Consider the following 24368-nt stretch of genomic DNA (forward strand, 5'->3'; position numbering starts at 1 on the left):
CATTGCAGGCTCAGACCATTTGCATGAGCACCTTTTCTCTCTGCACTAGCCTTTTTTTTTTTCTTGCCCTCACCCATGGCTGCCTGGCAAGCACCTTCTCACCCCTCAAGATGCCCTTTGAGGGTAGCTTTGAAACTTTTCCTGGTCCCACTCCAGGCTCCGGGCTTTGCTAAATCTTAGGCACATCGTCCCATGTCTGTGTCCCCCACTCAGATATACTAAAGCCCTTCAAGATTAAAGACAGAGTCTGAGTCTCATGGCTAATCACACAGGCCAGCATCTGCATCTTTGCAGTACAACTGTAGAAATACCCCACACATGGAATGACGTGACAGCACAGATGTCTAGCTCCTGGGCCCTTGGGGATGTTGAGTAAGAATACCTTGCCGACCACCAGATGTCTTCAGTGGTACAGCTATTTATGGAGTGCTTACAGGAGTCCAGCAGCAACTCTGTATCCAGGACAATAACCCAGTAACTCCTTAACTCAAGATCTCTGTGTTTCTACTTCTTAAGAACCACCACCCCTTAGCTTTTTCTGTTGTCCAATTGGCTACAAAATGACCAATCAGAAGATCACCTTAGTGATGACCAGTGAGATCAGCTCTACTACCACCGATCTGATCCCCTAGATAAGAAACAGTCATATTCGGGCTGGAGCGATAGCACAGCGGGTAGGGCATTTGCCTTGCACGCGGCCAACCTGGGTTCGATTCCCAGCATGCCATATGGTCCCCCGAGCACCGCCAGGAGTAATTCCTGAGTGCAGAGCCAGGAGTAACCCCTGTGCATTGCCAGGTGTGACCCAAAAAGAAAAAAAAAACAGTCCTATCAATTATATTGGCTCTTCAGTGTGCATTGAAATGGTATATCTAGAGGCGACTGTCTTTCTCACTTTCACTGTAACAGAACCAAAAGTGGACCAACTGGTCAGCTAACCCCGTTTGAGACCCAGCACCACACATGATTCCCTGAGCACCACCCAAAGTGACCCTCTTATGTAGGGCCAGGAATAGCCTTGGAGCAGCCCTGGGTGTGCCCCAGTCCCCTTCCCTCACAACAGACCGACAGTAGTGAGCATCTTCCTCCCTGAGGGCAGCCGTGCTTGGCTCTTCCACACCTGCTTCCAGAAACCTAGTGGTGTGCTGCCCCAGCCTTTGCTCAGGGCTCAGCATACAGGAGGGATTGTTGCCTAGTGGAAGGGGGAGTCACCGTCTCGGTCCAGCTGTTCTGGGTCCACTTTGACATTCTTTAAGAGGACAAGGCAGAGCTGGCAGGAACTCAGCCAGAAGCGGCAGCCAGCGTCCCCCTGTTTGGATGGTGACTTTGACCCTTTGCTGAGACCCTGGAGATGTTGAGATCCCTCAGACCCAGGCATCTTGGAAAGACACACAGTCCCAAATGCCGACATCTCCTCCACTGACCTGGTGTGACAAGGAGCACTTTGGGGGTTGGGAGTCACACCGGAAACCACAGGAATGATGATCTCTGGCAGCATCCGGAAATCCGGAACAGTGGCCAGCACCCTCTCAGTGTCTGAGAGTCTAGAGGAGGAGCCCTTTGACCAAATGAGAGCTTTGGGGAATAAAGGCATCTCATGATGATTCCCCCCCCCCCCCGCAGCTTTCCCCTGAGCCCCCTACCAGTCTGGACTGTTACAGGTGGGCCGAAGTTCAGAGGTGGATAGTTCTTTAAGCTCCAGACCAAAGTTCATGGATATTTTATTGATTAATTTTTTTTTTTTTTTTTTTTTGCTTTTTGGGTCACACCCGGCGATGCACAGGAGTTACTCCTGGCTCTGCACCCAGGAATTACCCCTGGTGGTGCTCAGGGGACCATATAGGATGCTGAGAATCGAACCCAGGTCGGCTGCGTGCAAGGCAAATGCCCTACCCACTGTGCTATTGCTCTTTAGCCCTGGAAACCCTCAGGTGCTGAGTGGGGCCCTGGTAGTCTGCAAGGCCTGGTCAGAATAGCACGTCCACAGGCCCTGTCACTGAATCCCCTGCCAAGTATGGTGGGGAGTGGCCCCAGGGTCCCTGAGCACTACTGGGCCCTCTCCCCCAAACAATAATAATAATAATAATAATAATAATATGTTAATATTGATTCTTCGGTTGATGAGGTATCCCACTAAAGCAAAATGTTAATCATGTGGAAACTGCTGGCAGGGGTGAGGCGATATGTGAAGACTTGGCTCTCTGTGATTTCTCTGTTAACTTCAAAAGGATGTAAAGAATAAAGCCTGTTTTCCAGTGCAGGGCTAGAACCCCACAAGTGCGATTCTGCCTGTGTCACGCTGGGGCCTTTCAGTCTGCATTCGTCTTGGGCACCCCAGATGATCCAGGTGTGTTCCCAGGCTTGAGAGTTCCTAGCCAGCGGTCAGTCAGCTTTCACTGTCTGTTTCGTTCCAGGAAAGCGCTTAAAGGTCCCTTGTCCCGAGCACTGTTTCCTCTATGTTCCAGCGTGCTTCACCTTTCAGTAGGTGGACAAAAAGCTTCCTGCGAGTCTGAGAAATACTTGCTACAATTCCTCATGGACAGCTGAGCCACAAGAAAGAGAATTCAGTGAAGAACTCAGATTCCGGACAGGGGCAGTGTCCAGCTTCCAAAGCTGTTTTTGTCTCCCAAGAGCTGCCCTGCCAAACCCCATTTCAAACAAGTGTGGTTCTATGGACTCTGATGGCGATTTCCATATGCATGTTTATCTGTAGTCGGCTGGTTGAGCCTCTCTTGTTTAGTTCTCTTGTGATTGGCTATTTGATGAGCAAAAATGATGGATTTTGAAGCTAAAATGCTGTGCCCTTCAATGTGTCCAGATCCTTGTCGGTGCAGCCAAAATGCTCTGTCATTGCTTAGTGCTGGTTTACACTGAGCTTGTGGACGTTCCTGCTTCATCTTGCAGAGGACATGGAACACAGGGGACATGTTTCTTTTGCACACACGGATTTCCCCAGGGGATCAGTCATGCCCCTGCTAGGAGTATGTGAGATGAGTTTGAGCCCAAAGTAGCCTGAGTCGGCGACCATGCTCACGTGGATGGCAGCGTGCGTGCGAATCCGTACTCTGCTGAGTGCCATCTGAGTCCATTTAGAGCAAATACCTGGGAAGTTTTTACTCTTGCAAACTCGTAGGATAGATGTTGAAGGGTCTGACTCCACCGGAATGCATTCTTTAGTCTTTTTGTTTTGTGGGGTTACATACCCCCTGTGCCGATGTTAGTCCTGGCTCTGTGCTCGGGTCCATATGAGGTGCTGGGATTTGAACCAGGGTCACGGCCACATGCTGGGCAAGTATCTTAACCTCTGAGCTATCCATCCCCAATAAAGGTTCTTTTTAATTTGGCGGAAGACACACCCAGTGGTGCTCAGGGGCCACGCCTGATGTTTCTAGGAGCCCATATGTGGTGCCAGGATTTGACCCTTATGGCAGTTCTAGCTGCATACAAGGCAAATGCCTTAACCTCTGCACTCTCTCGCTAGCCTGTGGTGCTTTTGTTTGTTTTTTATTTTTTAATTAAGTTTTTTTTATTAAATCACTGTGAGATAAACCCTTACAAGGCTGTTTATGATTAGGTTTCAGTTGTAGTGATCCAACACCCACACCTCCACCAGTGTACATTTCCCAGCACCAGTGTCCTCAGTTTCCCTCCCATCACCCCCCCCAACAGCCTGTCTCTATAGGAAGCACTTTCCACTCTCTCTCTCCGTCCCCTCCCCTCCCCTCCTCTCCTCTCCTCTTCTCTTCATTTCCAACTATTAGTGTCATACTGGTCCCTTCTCCATCTTACCTCCCTCTGCCCCATACACACTTCTGGTAGATTCCAACCATTGACCAGTCCTCTTGGTCCCTGTTTTCCCTGGCCTTGGATATTAGTCTTCTACTCTATATTTTTTATATCCCACAAATGAATGCAGTCATTCTATGAGTCCCTCTCCTTCTGATTTATTTCACCCAACATAATATGCTCCATGTTCATCCATTTATAGGCAAATTTCATAACTCTATTTTTCTTGACAGCTGTGTAGTTTTCCATTGTATAGGTGTGCCATAGTTTCTTTATCCAGTCGTCTGTTTCTCAAAGCTTTCGCTTTGACTCCTGTGAACCGTCTTACGCTCCCTTGTCTCTCATTCCTTAGTGAGCACTTGAAGCACTGAGGGTCCCAGTGACCCTTGAAGGGTTCTGGAGCTGGGGTGCTGCTGCTGAGTCTGCTGACCCTGTCCCATGCTCAGTCGGCAGGTAGAAGGGGAGGCCTGGGGTGAGTCTGGTCTCAGCAACCCTGGGAGTCTGCCTTCCAGAACCTTTCGGCAGCTCTGCAGTTTCCTCACTCTAGGAAACAAAGCCTGAAGTTCCTGTCTCCCAGGAGGTGTCTTAGAAGGGCCCCTGGGACCCTCTGATGCCTCCTTTACTCTGCCCTGCCCTTTCTTCCTGCCACCCCTGTCGCTGTGGCCTCTGGGAGCTGAGCTACTGTTTTGCTTAGCAACGTCCCTTCGTACTCCCTTGAGCCTGGTGCTCTGCCACCCTCCCGCGCCCAGTGTGTCCTGTCCTCTGGCTGCCTTTGTGCCCGACCTTGGTGAGAAGCCATGAACCCCCCAGCAGCTGGGAAAGGACGGGGCACCTCCACAGAGGGAACTTCCTGCCGCCGTGACTTCTGCTGGCCGTGGTCGTGTTTTGTGCTGAGTTGCTCTGAGTTGAGGTGCCTGGCGGTGTGGCTGGGGCACAGGGAGGTGGGCAGGGGTGGGGGTGGGTGGGGGGCGGGGAATGGGAGATGCTGCTCCAGGCTTGAGAGAAGGAGGCAGGGGAGATTTTTCTAGAGATGGAAATTGAGTTCCCACATTTCCCTCAGAAGAGGGAGACACAGAGTTGTTCCTGGAGAACAGCCACCTCCAAGGACACTGGGGGACAGATGGACAGATTGAACGGAGCCCCAGGCAGAGAAAGTAGGAAGTAGTTGAGTTTTCGGTGCCCCGGCCTCTACCGGCAGAGCTGTGGGAGAAGGAACCCCAGAAGACCCGGAAGCTATAAGGAAATGAAGGTCCAGGGGCCGGAGAGATAGTACAGTGGGCAGGGTGCTTGTCCTGCACACAGCCAACCCAGGTTTGATCCCCCAGCACCCCATATGGTCCCCCAACACATTCAGGAGTGATCCCAGAGCACGGAGCCAGGAGTAAGCCCTGTGGGGTGCTGTGTGCCTGAACCGCCAACGCCGCCCCTCCCAAATGAAGGTCTGTGATGATTTGTTCTGTTCATCTGCATTACGTGATCGCAAGGGAAGCCCTGGGGAAAGGCTTCCAAACCTGGCCTTATCTCGGAAGCTGTTGGTGGCCTTCCTTAATACTGTGAGCCCTTTAGGGGTCTTGCCGAAGGAGAAGAAGCAGCGTCGTGCTTTTAGATTGGAATTTGCCTCCCTTTGATTTTAAAGTGGACTGGAGCGATAGCACAGCGGGTAGGGCATTTGCCTTGCACACAGCCGACCCGGGTTTGATTCCTCCGTCCCTCTCAGAGAGTCCGGCAAGCTACCCGAGAGTATCTCGCCCACACGGCAGAGCCTGGCAAGCTCCCCGTGGCGTATTCAATATGCCCAAAACGATAGCAACATGTCTCACAATGGAGACGTTACTGGTGCCCGCTCGAGCAAATCGATGAACAAAAGGAAGACAGTGCTACAGTCCAGATTTTAAAGTGTGCAAAGGGGCTGGGGAGTGAGCGCAGAGGCTGAGCACGGGCTGTGCATGCAGGATGCCCGGGTTCCAGCCGCAGAGCCCTGCTGCTGGGTGTGACCAGAACTAAGTAAAAATAAAGCCAAGTAGGATATGCAGTGGGGCCTTTCGAGCTGTGTCTGTGCTTGTCATTGGCGTCAGGGTGTCCAGCACGCGGGGCGAGAGGGGTGGGGGAGGGTCGATAATGAGAGAAGCCACATATGCCTCCACTTTTGTGCCTAAAAATGTTGAAAGTCAAGAGAATTCCCTGCTTTTTCCTTAGTCAGGTTTTTACGTTTATGCCTAAATGTTAGCAATTTAGGCAATTTTATAATTAAGCCCATTTTCCCCCCACATCCTATTTTTGCATTTCGAATGCATGCTCTGCTTCCCTGAAGTCAGAGAAAGCAGCTTCTTTTCTTCCATAAAAGTCGGCTTTCTTCAAAAGGGTTTAAGCGGCTTTGTGAGACCAGCTTGTGGGTTTGTCCTCCGATGACCTGCAGTGAAGTTTATCCACCCGACTTCTAAGAGACCCTAAACCAAAGGGATCCTTTTACAGGTTTGTCTAGAAACTCGATTTACATCCTAATAAACTCAGAGAGTAAATGCCACACCAGCCACCAGGCGGTTGAATTGAGGTTCACTGTGAAAGCCGTGTCATATGGGAATTGGAGGCTGTGAAATACTTAATGGGGACCACTTTTCATCACAAACCTCATTTTTTTCGGTCTTATGCATCAAAATAAAATATATATATGTACATATATATACACGCGCATATAGACATATGTATAGTATATATATGTATGTATGTATAATGTATATATCTTGTATAAAACATGTTTGTATATTTGGGAGGTGCAGGCACAAGTTATTACATATGTAGCTTCCTTTTATTCTATTTTTCTTGGACACGTTCACCTTTCAAACAAACACGTGACCAAAACAATATAGGCAGGCAGACTTTGAGGAAAAGCAATCTTCTGGGTTTGATTATTTCTCCCCCTCACCCATTTAGTCTGCTTTTATTCCTCCTCCCCACTCCCCTCCACACACACCTACCTCCCCTGCATCTTTGGTGCTTTGTTTTTTTTCTTTTCTCTAATGTCAGGCTGTATTGGAAATGCACTGAAATATATCAAGCCAGTCCCTATTTCTTTCCTATCCCCTCCTCTCCCCTCCCCCAATCTTTGGTAGAAGCCAGTTAATCACTCCTGTCATTGGTGAGAGTGAGGGTCGGTTTGTGTCACTGGAGTGGTTCTGGTTGACCTGTGTTCTAGGCAACGAGGAGCCCCTCCTCCCAAAGCCAGTTTCTCTGGTTCCACCTTGCTGCCTCATTGCCTTTTTTTAAAAAAAGGAGGAGAGGCGTATCGACTAAACATTGGTTAAACATCTGGTGTCTTTGTTCTAACAGGTCCTATTGGATTCCAGAGCTTTTCAAAGAGAGTGTCTGTCTGTCCATCCATCAGCTCTCTGGGGTGCACCTAGTGTGTTGAGAGAGTCCCTGGTCATAGGCACATTGCCTGCCCCAGTCTATTGGCTGGAGGACACATGAGGTCTCTCCTACAAGTCCATCTCCCGAACAGAGCCCAGATGACTCAAACAGCACTCAGACATGGAGGAGAAATCCAGGGAGAGGAAATGCTCTTTCCGAACAGAGTCTTGACCGATGGTAGCATCGCAAAGTCCAGTTCTCAGGGACACAGAATGCAGAGCCTGGCACTCCTCTGCTTAGTGCCTGCCCCGTTTCCTGGCTTGTCAGAAACATCTGCCATCTCCTCTCCTGACTGTGGCCCAGGATGCAGGAAGTCCAGTTTCTGTTTTTGTTCCCAGCAGCCAAGAACAGGACGCTCCTTCCCTTCCCTCCTTCTCCCTTCCCTTCCCTCCCTTTCTCTCTCTCTGCTCTGTACATGTGATTTGTGCGTGATGGAGCCTCCTCCTTTGCATGGCAAACTCCTCCTCATCCCTCCAGGGTCCGCACAAATAGCCCACCTCCCTAGCGCTTTTCCTGCCATGCATCTCTCTGTTGTTGCCCTCCATGAACTAGTAGCCTCGTCTCTCTGGTGTCTGAGTCCTTAGAAGAATTTCGAGTTTCTCCGGGGCAGGAAGTAGGTCTTCCCTTCTCAAGAACCCCAGCCTGCCGAGTCTGGTCCCATTTGTGGAGCTGAAACTGCTCCGTGAGGTGAAGGCAGTGCCACCACAGCTCTGACAGGGGCACTGATGGCTGCAGAGAGTAGTGGCAGCTAGTAATTTGCTTTCCCTCACCAAGGTCTGGGAATCCCGGATCCGGAAATGTCAGGATCGCTCACCTTTGCACCTACGTGGCAGGGTGGGTGGGACTCATGGCCTCTCACTTGCCCTGGGTGCTTTTTCAGCCACTGAGTCATCTTCCAGGCCTTTTCTCACTGGGATTCCCACACAGCATTGCTCAGTGGGTGCCGACAGCTCCAGGATTCAAACTCCCATAGCCGGGGCTGGAGTGATAGCACAGCGGGTAGGGTGTTTGCCTTGCATGCGGCCGACCCGGGTTCAATTCCCAGCATCCCATAGGGTCCCCCGAGCACTGGCATGAGTAATTCCTGAGTGCATGAGCCAGGAGTAACCCCTGTGCATCGCTGGGTGTGACCCAAAAAGAAAAGATAGAAAAAAAAAAAACTTCCATAACCTTGCATTGACCCAGCAAGCTGTGTCTAGCGGTCTTCTGGGCCACAGATAACACACGCTTATGTGCTCCCAGCGTGCCTGCTGACGGGCTCACTCCTCAGTGTCTTATTGAGATGGGTCAAATATCTCCTCCCCTTTCTCCTAGGTGGTTAATCTGGGGTTTCACCCTTCCTAAAGATGAAGAAACTCAAAACAATTGGTACCACAACATACCAAACTGGAATTTCAACCACCATCCCTATGAGCTTAACCCCAGTTTTATTTTTCTCACCTGGAAAAGAGATAAAAAGCCACTTGTCAGGTCGGAGAGGTAGTAGAGGGGTGACGGCATTTGCCTGACACTGGGCTGACCTGTGTTCAATCCCCCAGCACTACCGATGGTTCCCAAGCACCGCCAGGAGTGACCCCTGAGCACAGAGCTAGGAGTAAGCCCTGAACCCTGCTGGGTGTAGCGCAAAAACAAACAAACAAAATCCAGTTCCGATTCTTTGAAGGTGAAGAGGTGAAGGGTCATCAGTGTGAGAAGCACTGAGCCCAGAGTGCTCATGCATCCGTCCTGCCAGGCACAGGGAGGCACAGGTGTGCCCCGGGCGTTCTGCCAACTGCGCTCCCTCCATGCCCCTCAATCAACCCAGGGATCCCAGTTTTGAGAAGCAGAAAAACAGCCCATAAAGTCCTTGTCTGTCAGCTAGAGCCCATCCCACCCCCAGGCTCCATCAGGGTCCTCCCCACCCCCCACTCAGCGCATGGAACTCAGGGTGATGCAGTGGAAACGGTCTGAATGGCGGCTTTGTCAGGACCCCACTACACTGGGGGGCGGTCACTGCATATCCTTGGCCTCCTGTGCTGATGATGGAGTTTGCCAAGGAAAGGGCAGGTGCAGGGGCTGGAGCAGTAGCACAGCGGGTAAGGTGTTTGCCTTGCATGTGGCCGACCCGGGTTCGATTTCCAGCATCTCATATGATCCCTCAAGCACCACCAGGAGTAATTTCTGAGTGCAGAGCCAGGAGTCACCCCTGTGCATCGCTGGGTATGACCCAAAAGTGAAAAATAAGAAAGAAAAGAAAAGAAAAGAAAAGAAAAAAGAGAAGTGGGGCTGGAGAGTGATAGCACAGTGGGGAGGGTGTTTGCCTTGCATGCAGCCAACCGGGTTTGAATCCCAGCATCCCATATGGTCCCCTGAGCACCACCAGGTGTAATTCCTGAGTGCATGAGCCAGGAGTGACCCCTGTGCATCACCGGGTGTGATCCAAAAAGCAAAAAAGAAAAAAGAAAAGAAAAGAAAAGAAAGGGCAGGTACAATCATGGTGCCATTGTGATTCCTGCCCTATGAGGTCAGTCGTTTCATCCCCACTTCATGTGTGTCCTTCTTGAGCCTCAACAGATCATTTGGCCATCACTTCCGGCCTTCTGGAGGCTTCTGGAACACAAGTGTTTTTCCACCCTGCTCAGCAAGGCCAGTGTTTCAGAAGAACACACCAGCCAAGGCCTTACCAGTGCACGACACATGCTCAAGGGACTAATTTGGTTAGGCCCTGCTCTGTTTGTGAGAGGGACACCGGATCGGGTCACAGCCGGTGATATCGGCTCAGGGGCTCCTCCGGATGCTTTGCTCGGAGATACTTCCTGGTGGTGCAGTGCCAGGGATTAAGCCCAGGTCCCCCACATGCCAAGTGTGTGCTCCAGCCTGCTGAGCTGTCTGCCTGGCCCAAGACTTATTCTATTGATGTGTTTCATCACCAATTCCTAAAGAAATTAAGGTCAGGGACTGGAGGGATAGCACAGTGGGTAGGGTGTTTGCCTTGCACACAGCCGACCCGGGTTCGATTCCTAGCATCCCATATGGTCCCCCAAGCACCACCAGGCGGGTAGTTCCTGAGTGCAGAGCCAGGAGTAACCCCTGCGCATCACTGGATGTGACCCAAAAAGCAAATAAAAAAGAAGAAAGAGAGAAAGAAAAGGAAGGAAGGAAGGAAGGAAGGAAGGAAGGAAGGAAGGAAGGAAGGAAGGAAGGAAGGAAGGAAGGAAGGAAGGAAGGAAGAAATTAAGGACAAACACAAAATGTATTTCTTAGGTCAAGGAGATGACTCAGAGGGCTTAGTCACCCCCAGTCACCACCTGTTGTGGCATCAAAACAAAATTAGGTGGTGGAATATGGTTTTATGCCCTTCAGGGAGAGATGAATTCCCTGTGTTTGCTCTTCATGCTTGCCCACATGTGCTCGGACATTCTCAATGAAATCGAGTGGCGTCCAAACTTGACAGTTAATGAGTGGCTTTCAGTACTTGGGACATTTTTCGAGGGCAAATGAGCCTGATTTATTCCTGCCTTCCCTCTCCTCTCTGCCTGAAGGAGCAGAATTCCCAGCCGTCCTTGGCAAGCCCAGTTAGCAATCTCAGTCCGTCCTTCCACCCTTCCCTGCTGTTTGTTTCTCTTTAAACAAGGCCACGTTGCTCACGAGTGTCCTACCCGGCCAAGGAGAGCAGCGCCGCTCGGCCTTTCAGTCTCTGGAATGCTTTTGCCCGGCTCTGCACCCCCGGCCTTCCCCGAGCGCCAGGCTGTGTCCGTGAGCCCGTCTCCTGCCACGTCTGGGTGCCTGTCGTTGCCCCCCCACCCCACCCCACCCCCGGCCATGTGCCTTGTTTCACTGGCAATAAAAATGCAGCCCAGAGATGAATGTGAGAGCGAGTTTGTTTTTGACAAGATCCCTGCAGTTGAGAAATTATGTGTTTATCTATGTGGCTGGTGAACTCGGTGAAAATCAAAATGAACTGCCTTGCTTAATGGTGCAATAGAATGTGTTTTGAAGAGCTTCCACTGAATTCTCCCTGAAAGGACAAGGAGATGCCTTTTTTTTTTTGATGGGGAGAGTCTTGCCTCCAGCCAAACAAACAAAACACACTGAGGGTAGGCAGTGATTTTTTTTTTTTCCACCTTGCTCTACTTGTAAGGTGTGTGCATGTACCCCGCCCCCTTCTGGGTTGTGGGCCACTACAGTGGCTGGGTGGGTGGGTGAACAGACAGATGGTGGGGTAGACTGATAAGCAGTTGAATTTGTATTGCCATATGTTTCAGATGTCAAGTTTGTTGGCACCTAAGAGAAAGGAAAGTCTGGATTTGGTGTCCTTCCAAGGGGGTTTTGCTAACCCCACCCTGCAGTTCTGTCTTTGGCCTCCATTTGCTGAACAAAAACTATATTGAGGGGCTAGAGTGTTAGTGTGGTAGGTAGGGCCGTTGCTTTGCATGAGGTGGACCCAAATTTGGTCCCTAAAACCCCATGTGGTTCCCTCAATCCCTCCAGCAGTGATTCCTGAGTACAGAGCCAGGAGTAAGCCTTGAGCACTGCTGAGTCTGGCCCCCAAATAAAACAAATCAACACTATCTAGTGGGACAGAGAGATAGTACAGTGGGTAAGGTGCTTACCTTGTAAGCTGTTGACCGCGGTTTGATTCCTGGCATTGCATATGGTTTCCTGAGCATAGCCAGAAGTGATCCCTGAGTACACAGCCAGGAGTAAAATCTGAGCATAGCTGGGTGTATCCCCCCTCCCTAATAATAAAATACTTTGGGGATAGAGTGATGGTATGGTGGTAGGGTGCTTGCCTTGCATGCGGCCTACCCAGGGTTCAGTCCCCAGCATCCCATATGGTTCCCCGAGCACTGCCAAAAGTGATTTCTGAGTGTAGAGTTAGGAGTAACCTCTGAGCATGACTGGATATGACCCAAAGGCCAAAAAATTAATAAAAATAATATAATAAATACTTTCAATCTTAGACACGGATTTGAATAAGATAAAAATAGCCCTTGCTGGGACTGGAGCAATAGCACAGCGGGTAGGGTGTTTGCCTTGCACGCAGCCAACCCGGGTTCAATTCCCAGCATCTCATATGGTCCCCTGAGCACTGCCAGGAGTAATTCCTGAGTGCAAAGCCAGGAATAAGCCCTGTGCATCGCCGGGTGTGACCCAAAAAGAAAAAAAAAAAAAAAGAATAGCCCTTTCTTTCAAGGAACAACGTAAGAAGCAAGCATTAAAAAATAATTCCAGGGGCCGGAGTGATAGCACAGCGGGTAGGGCATTTGCTTTGCACACAGCCAACCCAAGTTCGATTCCCAGTGTCCCATATGGTCCCCCGAGCACCACCAGGAGTAATTCCTGAGTGCAAAGCCAGGAGTAACCCCTGTGCATCGCCAGGTGTGACCCAAAAGCAAAAAAAAAAAAAAAAAAAGGTAATTCCAGGGGCCACATAAGCCGACCTGGGTTGGATTCCCAGCATCCCATATGGCTCCCCCAAGCGCTGCCAGGAGTGATTCCTGAGTGTCAAGCCAGCTAATAACTCCTGAGCACTGCTGGGTATGGCCCCCAAAACAAACAAACCAAATAAGTAATTACACAAACAATTCTTTAATTGTAATCACTGTTTGGTTTCTCTGGTGTCCTTATTTGGATAGAATTTATATAGCAAAAAATTCACCCTATAAAAGCATACAGTTCAGGGCTGGAGAGAAAGTATGGCAGAGAGGATGTTTGTCTTGCAGCTGACCCATTTTGCTCCCCAGGACCTTTTATGGTCCCCCAGCTACCATCAGGGGTGATCCCTGAGTGCAGAGCTTGAGCCTGGGTGTGGCTGCTGGGTGTGGCCCAAAACACAAACAAGCATCGAATTCAGTGAATTTTGACCAGGGGTCACTCCCAGCAGTGTTGGGAGCAGGCTGACTCCCGGGGATTCTCAGCCTGTGGTCCTTTGGGGGGTCACTATTGCCCAGCAGTGCCAGGAATCACACACAGATCCTTACCCAGGCCTAGAAGGTGCTCTGGGTCTCGAGCTGTCTGCCCAGCCCTTCAGTTCCATGGTTTCTCATATATGCATCGGGTGTTTCATTGGTTAAATGATAGAGTGGAGTAACACACTTGATTGACTGTCCTTTCTGTTGTCACTGCATCATGTGTGATCCTTGATCTCACAAATGGGAGTTAGATAAGGGAGGGGGAGAGACGTTCAAAAGGATATTCTAGAAGTGTCTCTAAGAAAACATTCATTCCTCTGCAAACTCTCCTTTCTGCCCATTAGCGTGAACTCCCTGGAAAACTTCCACATCCCCTGGGAGCCCTTCCTTTTTCCTATGAATATGGCCCAGGAAGTCCCAAACTGAGTGCAATCTTCGGGATTGTAGGAACTCAGAGATTAAGAAATCTCAGGATGTATTTATTTGCTAAAGCCAAAACACCAAATGCAATGAGACTGTCCTGATTTGGCTCCTCTTTTTGAAGAAAGTTACCTCGCTCCTCTTGTACCTGCTGTTGGACTTGAAATAGAAAATGTTTGCATTTTCCCACCTTGCGGGTTTTCCTAAAGAGACCCAGGTGTGAACTAGAGAGATCTGCTTGGGTTCTGACTCTGCCCGGGTGTTGCTCTGCCTTCCTCTTTACTTCTGAAGGTTGGGAGCGTGGCATGTTCAAAGACACGGAGGTCCCCAAGATAAAAACTGCTCTGGGCTTCAGTGAATGCCTCTTGGTGGCAAAGCTAACAGTCATGGACCTGATGGACAGAAAATTGCAGGGGCCCTCTCTCCCCCAGCACAGACATCTTCCGGTGATAGCACAAGAATTGGAAAAGAGGGAGTTAGCACGGGTGTGGTTCAGAATTTTGTGACAGCCTCTTCGGATCAGATATCAGGACCAGAGAGATAGTAAGGGGAGTTAAGGCCAACCCTGGGTCTACATGGTGCCATATGGTGCCCAAGCTCTACCAGGAGCGACCCCTGAGCATTGCTGGGTGTGCCCCCAACCCCATCCCAAAAGAAATCACTCCCAAAGGTGAACATCACAGACTGAAGAGGCAGTACAGATGGTCGCGTGCTCACCTTACACACACAGCTGACGTGGGCTCAATCCCTGACACTGGCTGTGTCCCCCCAGAGCCCACCAGGAGTGGTCTCAGAGCACAGTCCCAGGAGCAGGACGCTGAGCACAGCCTGGTGTGGCCCTAAAATTTTTTTTCAAAGAGTGAACTTCACCATCAGAGTGACGTCAGCATGATGCCCCCAGTATCATCATTCACAGACGGCAGGTGGCTTTCCGGCTCCTTCTCGCTAATGCTCACTTCTCACATCTGCCCTTGAAGCCGGGAGGCAATGATGCTCCTGTATTTAAGATGTAACCCTCCCCCCCACCAAAAAAAAAAAAAAACGAGTAAAGAGACTTGTCTGCAATGGAGTGGTGTCTGTTGACTTTTCCTTCTGTTTTCTCTTAAAAGCTTCTGTACTGTGGAGGCTGGAGTGATAGCACAGTGGGTAGGGCATTTACCTTGCATGCGGCCGACCCGGGTTCGAACCCCAGCATCCCATATGGTCCCCTGAGCACTGCCAGGAGTAATTCCTGAATGCAGAGCCATGAGTAACCCCTGTGCATCGCCAGGTGTGACCCAAAAAGAAAAAAAAAAGCTATGTACTGTGGTGAGAGGGGTAATACGGTGGGTAAGGGACTTGTCTTGAATGCAGCTGACCCAGGTTTGATCCCTGGCACCCTTAAGCATCATCAGGAATGATCCCTGACAATCTGAGTTAGGAGTAGGTCCTGAGAACACCACCAGCTGTGCCCCGCTTCCCACCCACCCCACAAATTAAAAAAAATAAAATAAAAAGCTTGCCTCCTTTCTCCCACTGCACATTCTGGACTACTTATCCCTGTGATTTGCTAATGATATGTCAGTTCCGTTCATGGGACTTAGGTAAAACACCTGCTTGGTTCATTGCTGACATTCAGAAAATGCCACGAATTCATCTGTCAGTGAGTTTTATTCACTCGCTCCCTTCTGCTTCAGAGATTCCTGTGAGCTGGGGCTAATTGAGCTGCGTTCTGTTTGCGCTCGCAAGCTGGCGGGCCTGCGGGCGGAGCAGGCGCCCGGGTGCTCCCGGAGCGAGCGAGCTGAGATCCGAGCCCGTCTGAGGAAAGCCTCTCTTCCTGGGGACTCGGCTGGGGATGGCGGCGCCGAGCGAGGGACGAGACAGCACCCAGCCCTGGGCCTCACCCTCTTCTCCTTCCAAAGGTACATGACGGATGGCGGACTCGGCCTCTACACACGCCGCCTGAACCGGCTCCCCGATGGCATGGCCGTGGTGCGGGAGACGCTGCAGAGAAATACCTCCCTGGGCCTCGGAGACGCCGACAGGTAGGATGCTTGCGGGGCACGGGACCGGTGCGGGGACTCACTCCAGAGTGACGAGACGGTGAGGGGAGGGTTGCAGCAGGAAGCGGATGGGCTGCGCCTGCCGGGTGATGTGCGCGTTCAACTCGCTCTTGGGCGCCCCAACATTTTTCAGAACTGCCTGGGCCCCAACCGAGGCTGGGGAGAGGAAGGGCTGCGAAGGAGGAGGTGTGGAGTTTGGGGAAAGGGCGGGTGTTTCTCAGAGCAAGAAAGCAGGGAGTGCTGCGATCCTGTTGCTGTTTTGACTGTTGCCACAGCATCTTTGTCGTTCAGTGGCTCCGGGCATCTGCCTTATTTCCTCTCATTAGCCAGCTTTCGAGGTACTGCACCTGGTAACCGAGTCCCTGGTGAGGTGCTGGTTCTCCAGTCCTCAGCTGAGTGGGCTTTGCCGGAGTCTCTTAGTGCCTCGGAAAGGGGAGCTTAGGGCCAGAAAGGGACCTCAATGCAGTGAGGGCGGGTTTTGCATGCTGGACATCCAGGTATGTTCCCCTGATTCATCCCCCTAAGCATCACCGTGAGTGATCCCAGGGGTAGCCCATGAGCACCAGTGGGTAGGACCCAACTACAGAACACCAAACAAAATCCAGAAAGAGGGATACAGGTTTTTGTAGATTGAGTAATAGACAACAGAGGTGTTGACTAGCCTCCTTGCAGCTGCTGTTGGAGATAAAAGCGCTTCCAGGGGGATTTGAGCTGTAATTGTACAGCAGGTAGGGCATTTGCCTTACACATGGCTGGCAAGGGTTCGATCCCAGACACCTCATCTGGTCCCCTGAACCCTGAGAGGGGTGATCCCTGAGTGAGTAGAAGCATGTGTGGCCCAAAAAGCAGAAAGGAAGAAAGAAAGAAAGAAAGAAAGAAAGAAAGAAAGAAAGAAAGAAAGAAAGAAAGAAAGAAAGAAAGAAAGAAAGAAAGAAAGAAAGAAAGAAAGAAAGAAAGAGAAAGAAAGAGAGAGAGAAAGGGGGGAAGGAAGGAATGGAGGGAGGGAGGAAGGAAGGAAGGAAGGAAGGAAGGAAGGAAGGAAGGAAGGAAGGAAGGAAGGTAGGAAGGAAGGAAGGAAGGAAGGAAGGAAGGAAGGAAGGAAGGAAGGAAGGAAGGGAGGGAGAGAGGGAGGGACGGAGGGAGGGAGGGACTAAGGGATGAAGGGAAGGAGGAAGGAAGGAAGGAAGGAAGGAAGGAAGGAAGGAAGGAAGGAAGGAAGGAAGGAAGGAAGGAAGGAAGGAAGGGAGGGAGGGAGGGAAAGAATAAAGAAAGGAAAAAAGAAAGAGGAAGGAAGGAAGGAAGGAAGGAAGGAAGGAAGGAAGGAAGGAAGGAAGGAAGGAAGGAAGGAAGGAAGGAAGGAAGGAAGGACTTCAGAAAATATTCCAGGGAAGAAAGCAGAATGCAGGCTGGGGAGATGGCCTAAAGGCCTGAAACATAGGTCAACCATCAGACATGGACCTGCCCTGCCCCACTTAAAAAAAGAAAGCAGAGTATTTGGCCTCCCCATCCTTATTTAGACACCAACTGATGCTATGAGTCAGCAACCAGCTGAAGGTGTCTGGGCTCTGATTTCCAAGTTCCCTTCTGTGGTGCTATATATATGTATATATATATATATATATATATATATATATATATATATATATGTATTGTTTTTTAGGGCAGAGGTGTTTGGGCCACATCTATATGTGCTTAGGGTTTCATCTCTTTTTTTTTCCTTTTTGGGTCACACCTGGTGGTGTACAAGGGTTACTCCTGGCTTATGCACTCAGGAATTACTCCCGGCGGTGCTCCGGGAACCATATGGGATGCTGGGAATCGAACCTGGGTCGGCCTCATGAAAAGGCAAACGCCCTACGAGCTGCAGCCCCAGGGTTTCATCTCTTGCTCTGTGTTCAGCGGCCACTTCTGGGGCGACTCAGGGAACCAGATGTGATCCCTGCGATCAAACCCAGGTCGGCTGCATGCAAGGCAAGCACCCAACCCTCCTAACGACCCCTTTGGTCCCATGCTACATTTATCGATTTCTTTTGTTTGGGGGTTTTGTTCGGGGCTGCAGGGGTGGGAGGCACACTTGGCAGTGCTAGGGGTGGATGCCAAGTTGGTACTGAGGGTCCCATTGGAGCTCAGAGTGGCACTGGCGATCAAACCCAGGCCCCCCGCACGCAAAGCATGTGCTCAGAATGCAACGCGTCTGACCTCTCTCCTAGGCGCTCTCACACTTCTTGACTTCATGGCTTGTTCATGATCTGACTGTCCAAGAGTTTTCTGGTACACACGGCACCTTTTGCTCGTCTGGGTTGATGAGACGTAACAGAGCGTGAGATGTGAGGAGCTTGAAATCACTGCGTTCCCTGGAGGCGGCAGTCTCTGTGTCAGAGTGGAAGCTATTTCTGGCCGAGTTCGGCGGCCTGCCTTCTCTTTGCAGGACTTGCTTTCCACAAAGAGTGCAGTGACTTCTGTTTAGTTGCCCAGCTTCCAAGAACCAGGGCGGCATACTAAAGAGACGGACGCTCAAGCTGCCCCAGCCATGGAACTTGCTGAGTTCTTTCCTCTGGGAAGATGGAAAAACTTGCACCGCGGGTAGGGAGCACTGAATTGGTATCAGGAACTGGGGAGGTCTGACCCAGATGTCCCCACTTGCTTCAAGTGTCCTTCTCAGAGTGCCTCGGTGTCCAGAGTGGGCCGTTTAGATCAGAGATCTAAACGCACAGCCTTCCTCAACAAGTGGATTTTGATCTTGTTCACATCATTAAAAAAAAAAAAAATGAATACTGCTTTGAAAACTCCTTAGAAAGAGTTACTGGAGAACTGCTCTTTCAAAGGGGAAAACACGGTCACTAACATCTTTAGAGCAAGTATTATCAGAGGAGATTAAAAAAAAAAAGAAACAACAAGTGTTGCAACAGCCCCACTGGAGATTTCACAATTCACCAAATTATTTTGCTTATTTGTGTTCTCAGCAAACATGTTGTTGGTTGGTAAAATCTATTAGCATGAGAGGCAAGCCTTACAAGGTACTCTTCCCCGGTAGCAAAGGCAGGCCCTGCTCTCGGCAGTTTAATTTAATGCTTCACTGCAGGGTTAATGGAATTACTATAGATCACAGCTGCGTCTGTCTCTGTCTGGAGAGACAGAGGATTTGGAGCATGGTGGAAGGACGGAGCGCGAGTGTGAGGTTGCTCCGTTTCAGCCTGGACGGTGGAGCCAAGTGGACGACAGTGTCCTCTAGTTCTCCCCAGCTGTGGCCATTCGGGACTGGAGGGAGCTATTGACCAACTTTTAAAGAAATAGTTCGGGTGTCGTTCAGAACACAGGGAATTAATAATGCTTATAAATTTCCTCTTTTATGTAGGCAGTGACCCCTAGGCAAGGACATATTTTGCATTGTTTTGTAGAACGTTCGATGTCTTCAATCTTGAAGCTATTATAAACCATTACAATGTTCCTCTTTGGCTAAGTTGAAATAACAGTAGGTTTGTGCCTATATGGTTTATCCCGTAAATCTCTTCCCCAAACTACATTCTAGGCGAGTGTTTCCCACGGTGGAAGGCTAGCAAGAGTAGAACAGGAAATGGTTTGAGTTGGTGAATAATTTGAGACAGGAGAATATTTCTGCTTTACATTTCAGTTTTACCATTTTTTTTTAAATCTTAGAACTAATGCCTTTGATTTTACAAACATTTCTTAGGGTAAGTACTAGTCTAGACTAAAGCAATTTAATAAGAATTATCAAAGAATATCACAGATGGTATATAGAGATTTTTTTTTTTAATGTAGTTAGGGGATGGGAGATAGTACAGTGCTTAAGGCACATGCCTAGCATGTGTTTGACCTGGGTTTGATTCCTGCCACCATGTGGCTGCCTGAGCATTGCAGCCCTGGAGGCTCTCAGCGCCACCGGCTGTGATCCCAGAGGACCCCAGCACTGCTGAGGTAGCCTAAGAGACGCTGACACTGTAGGCCGAGAAGCCCCATATCCTTGGACCCTTGAACTGAGCCAGTGTGCGGCTGGCCTTGAATCATCGGTAGAGTCTGTGCACTTCTTAGGACCCTCTCCTCACCACCCCCACCTGCCTCCCCCACCACACACATTGAAAAACTGTAGCACTGTCATCCTGTGTTCATCGATTTGCTCAAGCGGGCAGTAACGTCTCCGTTGTGAAACTTGTTACTGTTTTTGGCATATCCATATGCCACGGTAGCTTGCCAGGCTCTGCTTTGCAAGTGAGATACTCTCGGTAGCTTGCCACACTCTCCGAGAGGGACGGAGAAATCGAACCTGGGTCGGCCACGTGCAAGGCAAACGCCCTACCCGCTGTGCTATCGCTCCAGTCCCACACACATACCCAGAGAAAAAGGTGTTCTGTATATGGCTTCCAATTAGGTAGCCTATTTGTCCCTGTAATTGCACTGTATTCTTTCTATTGTGGGGAGTTGGAGCCACACCTTACAGTGCTGAGGGCCTGCACTGGCTCCCTGCTCAGGGGTCACTGCTGGTGGTGGTCTGACGTGCCTGTGCAGTGCCAGAGATTCGAGCCAGGGCCGTTACATGTAAGGCAAAGGCACTAACCCCAGTGCTGTTTCTCCAGCCTGTCATTGGACTATATTCCCCCCATCCTACCCCCACCTCTTTACCTCTCACCTTCCCTCCCTCTGCTGATGTGGCAGCAACAGCCACACACGCTTGGTTGTGTTGGTTATGGTGCGTGGACATCTGGCTGTGGGGCTGTCTGGGCGGTGGGCGGGCTGGACACCCTTTGGTTGTGGCACTTGCACTTGTGCTTGCTGGGGTGGGGGCGTTCATCTCCTGGAGGGTGCCCATGCACCTCGTTAGTTTTGGCACTCACATACACCTGGCTGCATAGTACCAGAAGCCACTGGAGGCGTCAGGGATGACAGAGAGCAGAGCTGTGGGGATCAAGTTTGCCCATGAGAGCAGCACTGGACATTGAACTCATGGCTTCATGCTGACATGACAGATGCGTCAGCTGCTCAGCCATCCCCTGGCCCTTGCAGCTCTTTCCTTTAGACTGGAAGTCTATCTAGACAATTCAATGGTTTCTGAAGTCTACATGTGAAAGCAGCAGTGATATCACGCATCCCCTGGTGCTACCTTAGGAAAGTAGACGTGCCTATGTGTAGGTATTTCAGTCCTAGTAGGTGAAAGTCCAGGCAGTATTTTTTTTCCTTTGTATTTTTACAAATTTATATCTGTGCAGGTGGAATGTTAGCATGTTGGTGAAAGAAAATACGATGTGTGTCCTTCTCTAGAAGGCTTCGTCAGCTTCTACCATGTCTGATGAGACTTCCAGGATCCCAATATTTGTTTTAGAACATGTGTCTTTTTTTTTTCTTGCTTTTTGGGTCACACTCGGCGATGCACAGGGGTTACTTCTGGCTTTGCACTTAAGAATTAATCCTGGCGGTGCTCAGGGGACCATATGGGATACTGGAATTCAAACCCGGGTTGTTTGTGTGCAAGGCAAATGCCCTACCCACTAGAACATGTAGGGAGCTACTGTGCTTCCATATGACCCCGCAATACCACTTCTGGGAATATATCCCAAGGATGCAAAAGAGCACAGTAGAAATGACATCTGTACCTATATGTTCATTGCAGCACTGTTCACAATAGCCAAAATATGGAAACAACCCAAGTGCCCTAAAACAGATAACTAGTTAAAGAAACTTTGGTACATCTACACAATGGAATACTATGCAGCTTCTAGGAAAGATGAAGTCATGAAATTTGCTTATAAATGGATAAACATGGAAGTATCATGCTAAGTGAAATGAGTCAGAAAGACAGGGACAGACATAGAGAGACTGCACTCATTTGTGGAGTGTAAGGTAGCATCACATGAGGCTGACACCCAAGGACAGTAGATACAAGGGCCAAGGGGATTGCCTCATAGCTGGAAGATTGCTTCATGAGCGAAGGGGAGAAGGCAGATGGAATAGAGAAGGGATCACTTAGAAAATGATGGCTGGAGGAACCAGTTGGGATGGGAGATGCTTGCCGAAAGTAGATAATGGACCAAACATGATGACCTCTCAGTGTCTGTGTTGCAAGCCATAACACCCAATAGTAGAGAGAGAATATGGGGAATATTGTCTGCTAAGGAGACAGAGGGAAGGTGGGAAAGGGGGGTATACCCGGGATATTGGTGGTGGGGAATGTGCACTGGTGGAGGGATGGGTGTTTGATCTTGCCAGAGATTGTAACCCAAACATGAAAGCTTGTAATTATCTGATGGTGATTCAATAAAATTAAAAAAAAAATTTGTTTACAGCTATGAGAAGATACTGTTGAGCTCAGAATGTAGTCCAAATGAGAGTGTCATAGAAACCTGCACCTCTTCTATAACTTTATTAACTGAATAACTGTTTCTGAAGAATTGTTTTGAAGACTGGAGAAGATAGGGTAGAAATTATGAAAATAAAACGTCACTCAGGAAGTATGAAAATGAATCTGAGATGGAACTAGAAAACCTGGCACAAGGCTTAAGCCTGGGGTCAGACTTCAAAAACAATTCCCCCACCATTCCTGGGCCAACTCAAGTCTCCTGTTCCTAATACGACAATTTTCTTTCTGAAAGAAACCTCCCCTCCTAAATTGGAAAAAAAAAAAAGCTACTGTGTATTTAAGTGTCTTACATACAGACTCCAAACACAAATTTAAAAAAAAAAAAGTTGGATTTGAAGAAACCAGACAGAAGTTAAGGCATTTGCCTTGCACCTGATTGACCGAGCTTCAATCCCTGGGAACACATATGGTTTCCTGAGCATTGATTCCTGAGCACAGAGCTAGGAGTAAAACTATGGCTCAAGAAAACAAAAAAAAAAAAATTTTTTTTTTTATAAACTAAGGACCAGAGCAGCAGCACAGAGGTTAAGGCACTTGCCTTGTGTGTGGCTGTGCCACAATAGTAGCTCAAATGCCTGCAGTACTTGTGGTCCCCAGAGCACACCAGGTGTACCCCCTCCAGCACTGCTGGGCGTGACCCAAAAAGAAACAAAAAGACTAAAGAGAGATGGGCCAGAGAGATGGCTCAAAGGTGCAGGCCTTACATGCGGGAGTCTTAGGCTTGACCCCAGCCTCACATGGTCCCCAACACACCACTGGGAGCCACCAGTAAGCTGGGAACAGCCCCCAAGTTCTACAGATTGTGGTCCCAAAAAAAAATTAATGGTGGTAAATACAAACAAATGAACCATTAGGATTTTCTTGCACTCTGTTGTCTTTTTTAACCTTAATGATTTTAAATTGCTAACCCCATGCATAAATATATAGAGATAGATACATATCTATTTATCTATATATATGTATATCTATAAAGATATAAATATAGATATACTGTCACTGTTGCCCCATTGTTCATCAGTTTGCTTGAGCCGGTACCAGTAATGTCTCCATTGTGAGACTTGTTGTTACTATTTTTGGCATATAGAATATGCCATGGGTAGCTTGCCAGGCTCTGCCGTGCAGGCGGGATACCTTCAGTAGCTTGCCGGGCTCTCCGAGAGGGACAGAGGAATCAAACCCGGGTTGGCCACATGCAAGGCAAACGTCCTACCCACTGAGCTATTGATATATATATATATATGTATATATATATATACATATATAATATATATACACCCAGACACTTACACACCACGTGGAAAAAAAAAATATCTGAGACTGGGGCAAAATGGGTCACTTGAGAGACCAATTGGAAGAGCAACTGTCCCCTCTCCAAGCAGGCACCCTCCCCAGCTGGAGCCGGCCCAGTTTCGGCTTGAATCAGGAGTCTCTCTGGGGTGAGGATGTAACTATGCAGCCTGGCATGTGACAGCCTGCTGAGCCAAAGCCTCGCTAGGAGTGTCACAGATCACAGGAGCCTGGGCGCCACCCCGCTCTGCCGGCTCGCGGGGCATAAGGCCCTCCTCGGGGCCAAAAGCAGTGCACTCTGGCCTGTGGGTGGAGTTGAGTCCAGGCCAGAGCCCCGCAGCCAGCAGATGGAGCTGGGGGCGGGTGAGGTGGACAATGCTTAGACCCACCCCACCCCCACGCCCCTTTTCTGGCTCTGTCTTAGGCAGAGCCTCTGCTGGGAAATGCAGATGAGAGATGGGAAGTGACTGCTCCCTTGATCCTCTGTTCCAAGCCTTTGGAGGTGCAGAAGAGTAAACCCCCAAAGATTCCCATGGCCTATTGATCGACAGCCATGGATGTGTTGAGCTCCAGGGCCAGGAGGAATTCAGGTCACCTGTCAGCTGACACTCCGAGAGGGAAAATATCCAAGTGGGCCCTGAAAGCAGAAGAGGGAGGCAGGGCAGGTGGAGGGCAGCAGGGTGCCGTGGGAGGGGGCCTGCCTGTGGACCCACAGCCAGGAAAGCAGCCACCTCTGTATAGGACACACTGCAGGGGAATCCACGCTCCCCTTCATTCTCCAGAAATGACGGTTAGCCCTGTGACCCCCAACTTCTGACGTGTAGAACTAGTATTACACTAATTTTTTCAGAGATCCATTTTTGGATTTTTTTCACCCACTGCATTTGTAGTGATTAGTTACTTGAAAAAAAAAAAACCAATAGAGACAATAGAGACTCTTGTAGCACTGTATCACTGTCATCCTGTTGTTCATCGATTTGCTTGAGCGGGCACCAGTAACGTCTCCATTGTGAGACTTGTTGTTACTGTTTTTGGCATATTGAATATGCCACGGGGAGCTTGCCAGGCTCTGCCGTGGGGGCGGGATACTCCTGGGAGCTCGCTGGGAGGGGTGGAGGAATTGAACCCAGGTCGGCCGGCTGCGTGCAAGGCAAACGCCCT

At 49.7% G+C, this 24368-nt stretch overlaps 1 protein-coding gene across 9 annotated transcripts in view; it reads left to right on the top strand.

Moving 5' to 3' along the window:
- The window catches only part of NAV2 (neuron navigator 2), an 822512-nt gene that overhangs the window by 658057 nt on the left and 140087 nt on the right, over nt 1-24368 (top strand). For all 9 annotated transcript variants that reach the window (XM_055141684.1, XM_055141686.1, XM_055141678.1 and 6 more), the window contains one exon: nt 15410-15532. In XM_055141684.1, the coding sequence (XP_054997659.1) occupies nt 15410-15532 (123 nt within the window). The remainder of the gene's footprint in view (nt 1-15409; nt 15533-24368) is intronic.

This window comes from Sorex araneus, chromosome 6, assembly GCF_027595985.1.
Source record: "Sorex araneus isolate mSorAra2 chromosome 6, mSorAra2.pri, whole genome shotgun sequence".
Lineage (NCBI taxonomy): Eukaryota > Metazoa > Chordata > Mammalia > Eulipotyphla > Soricidae > Sorex > Sorex araneus.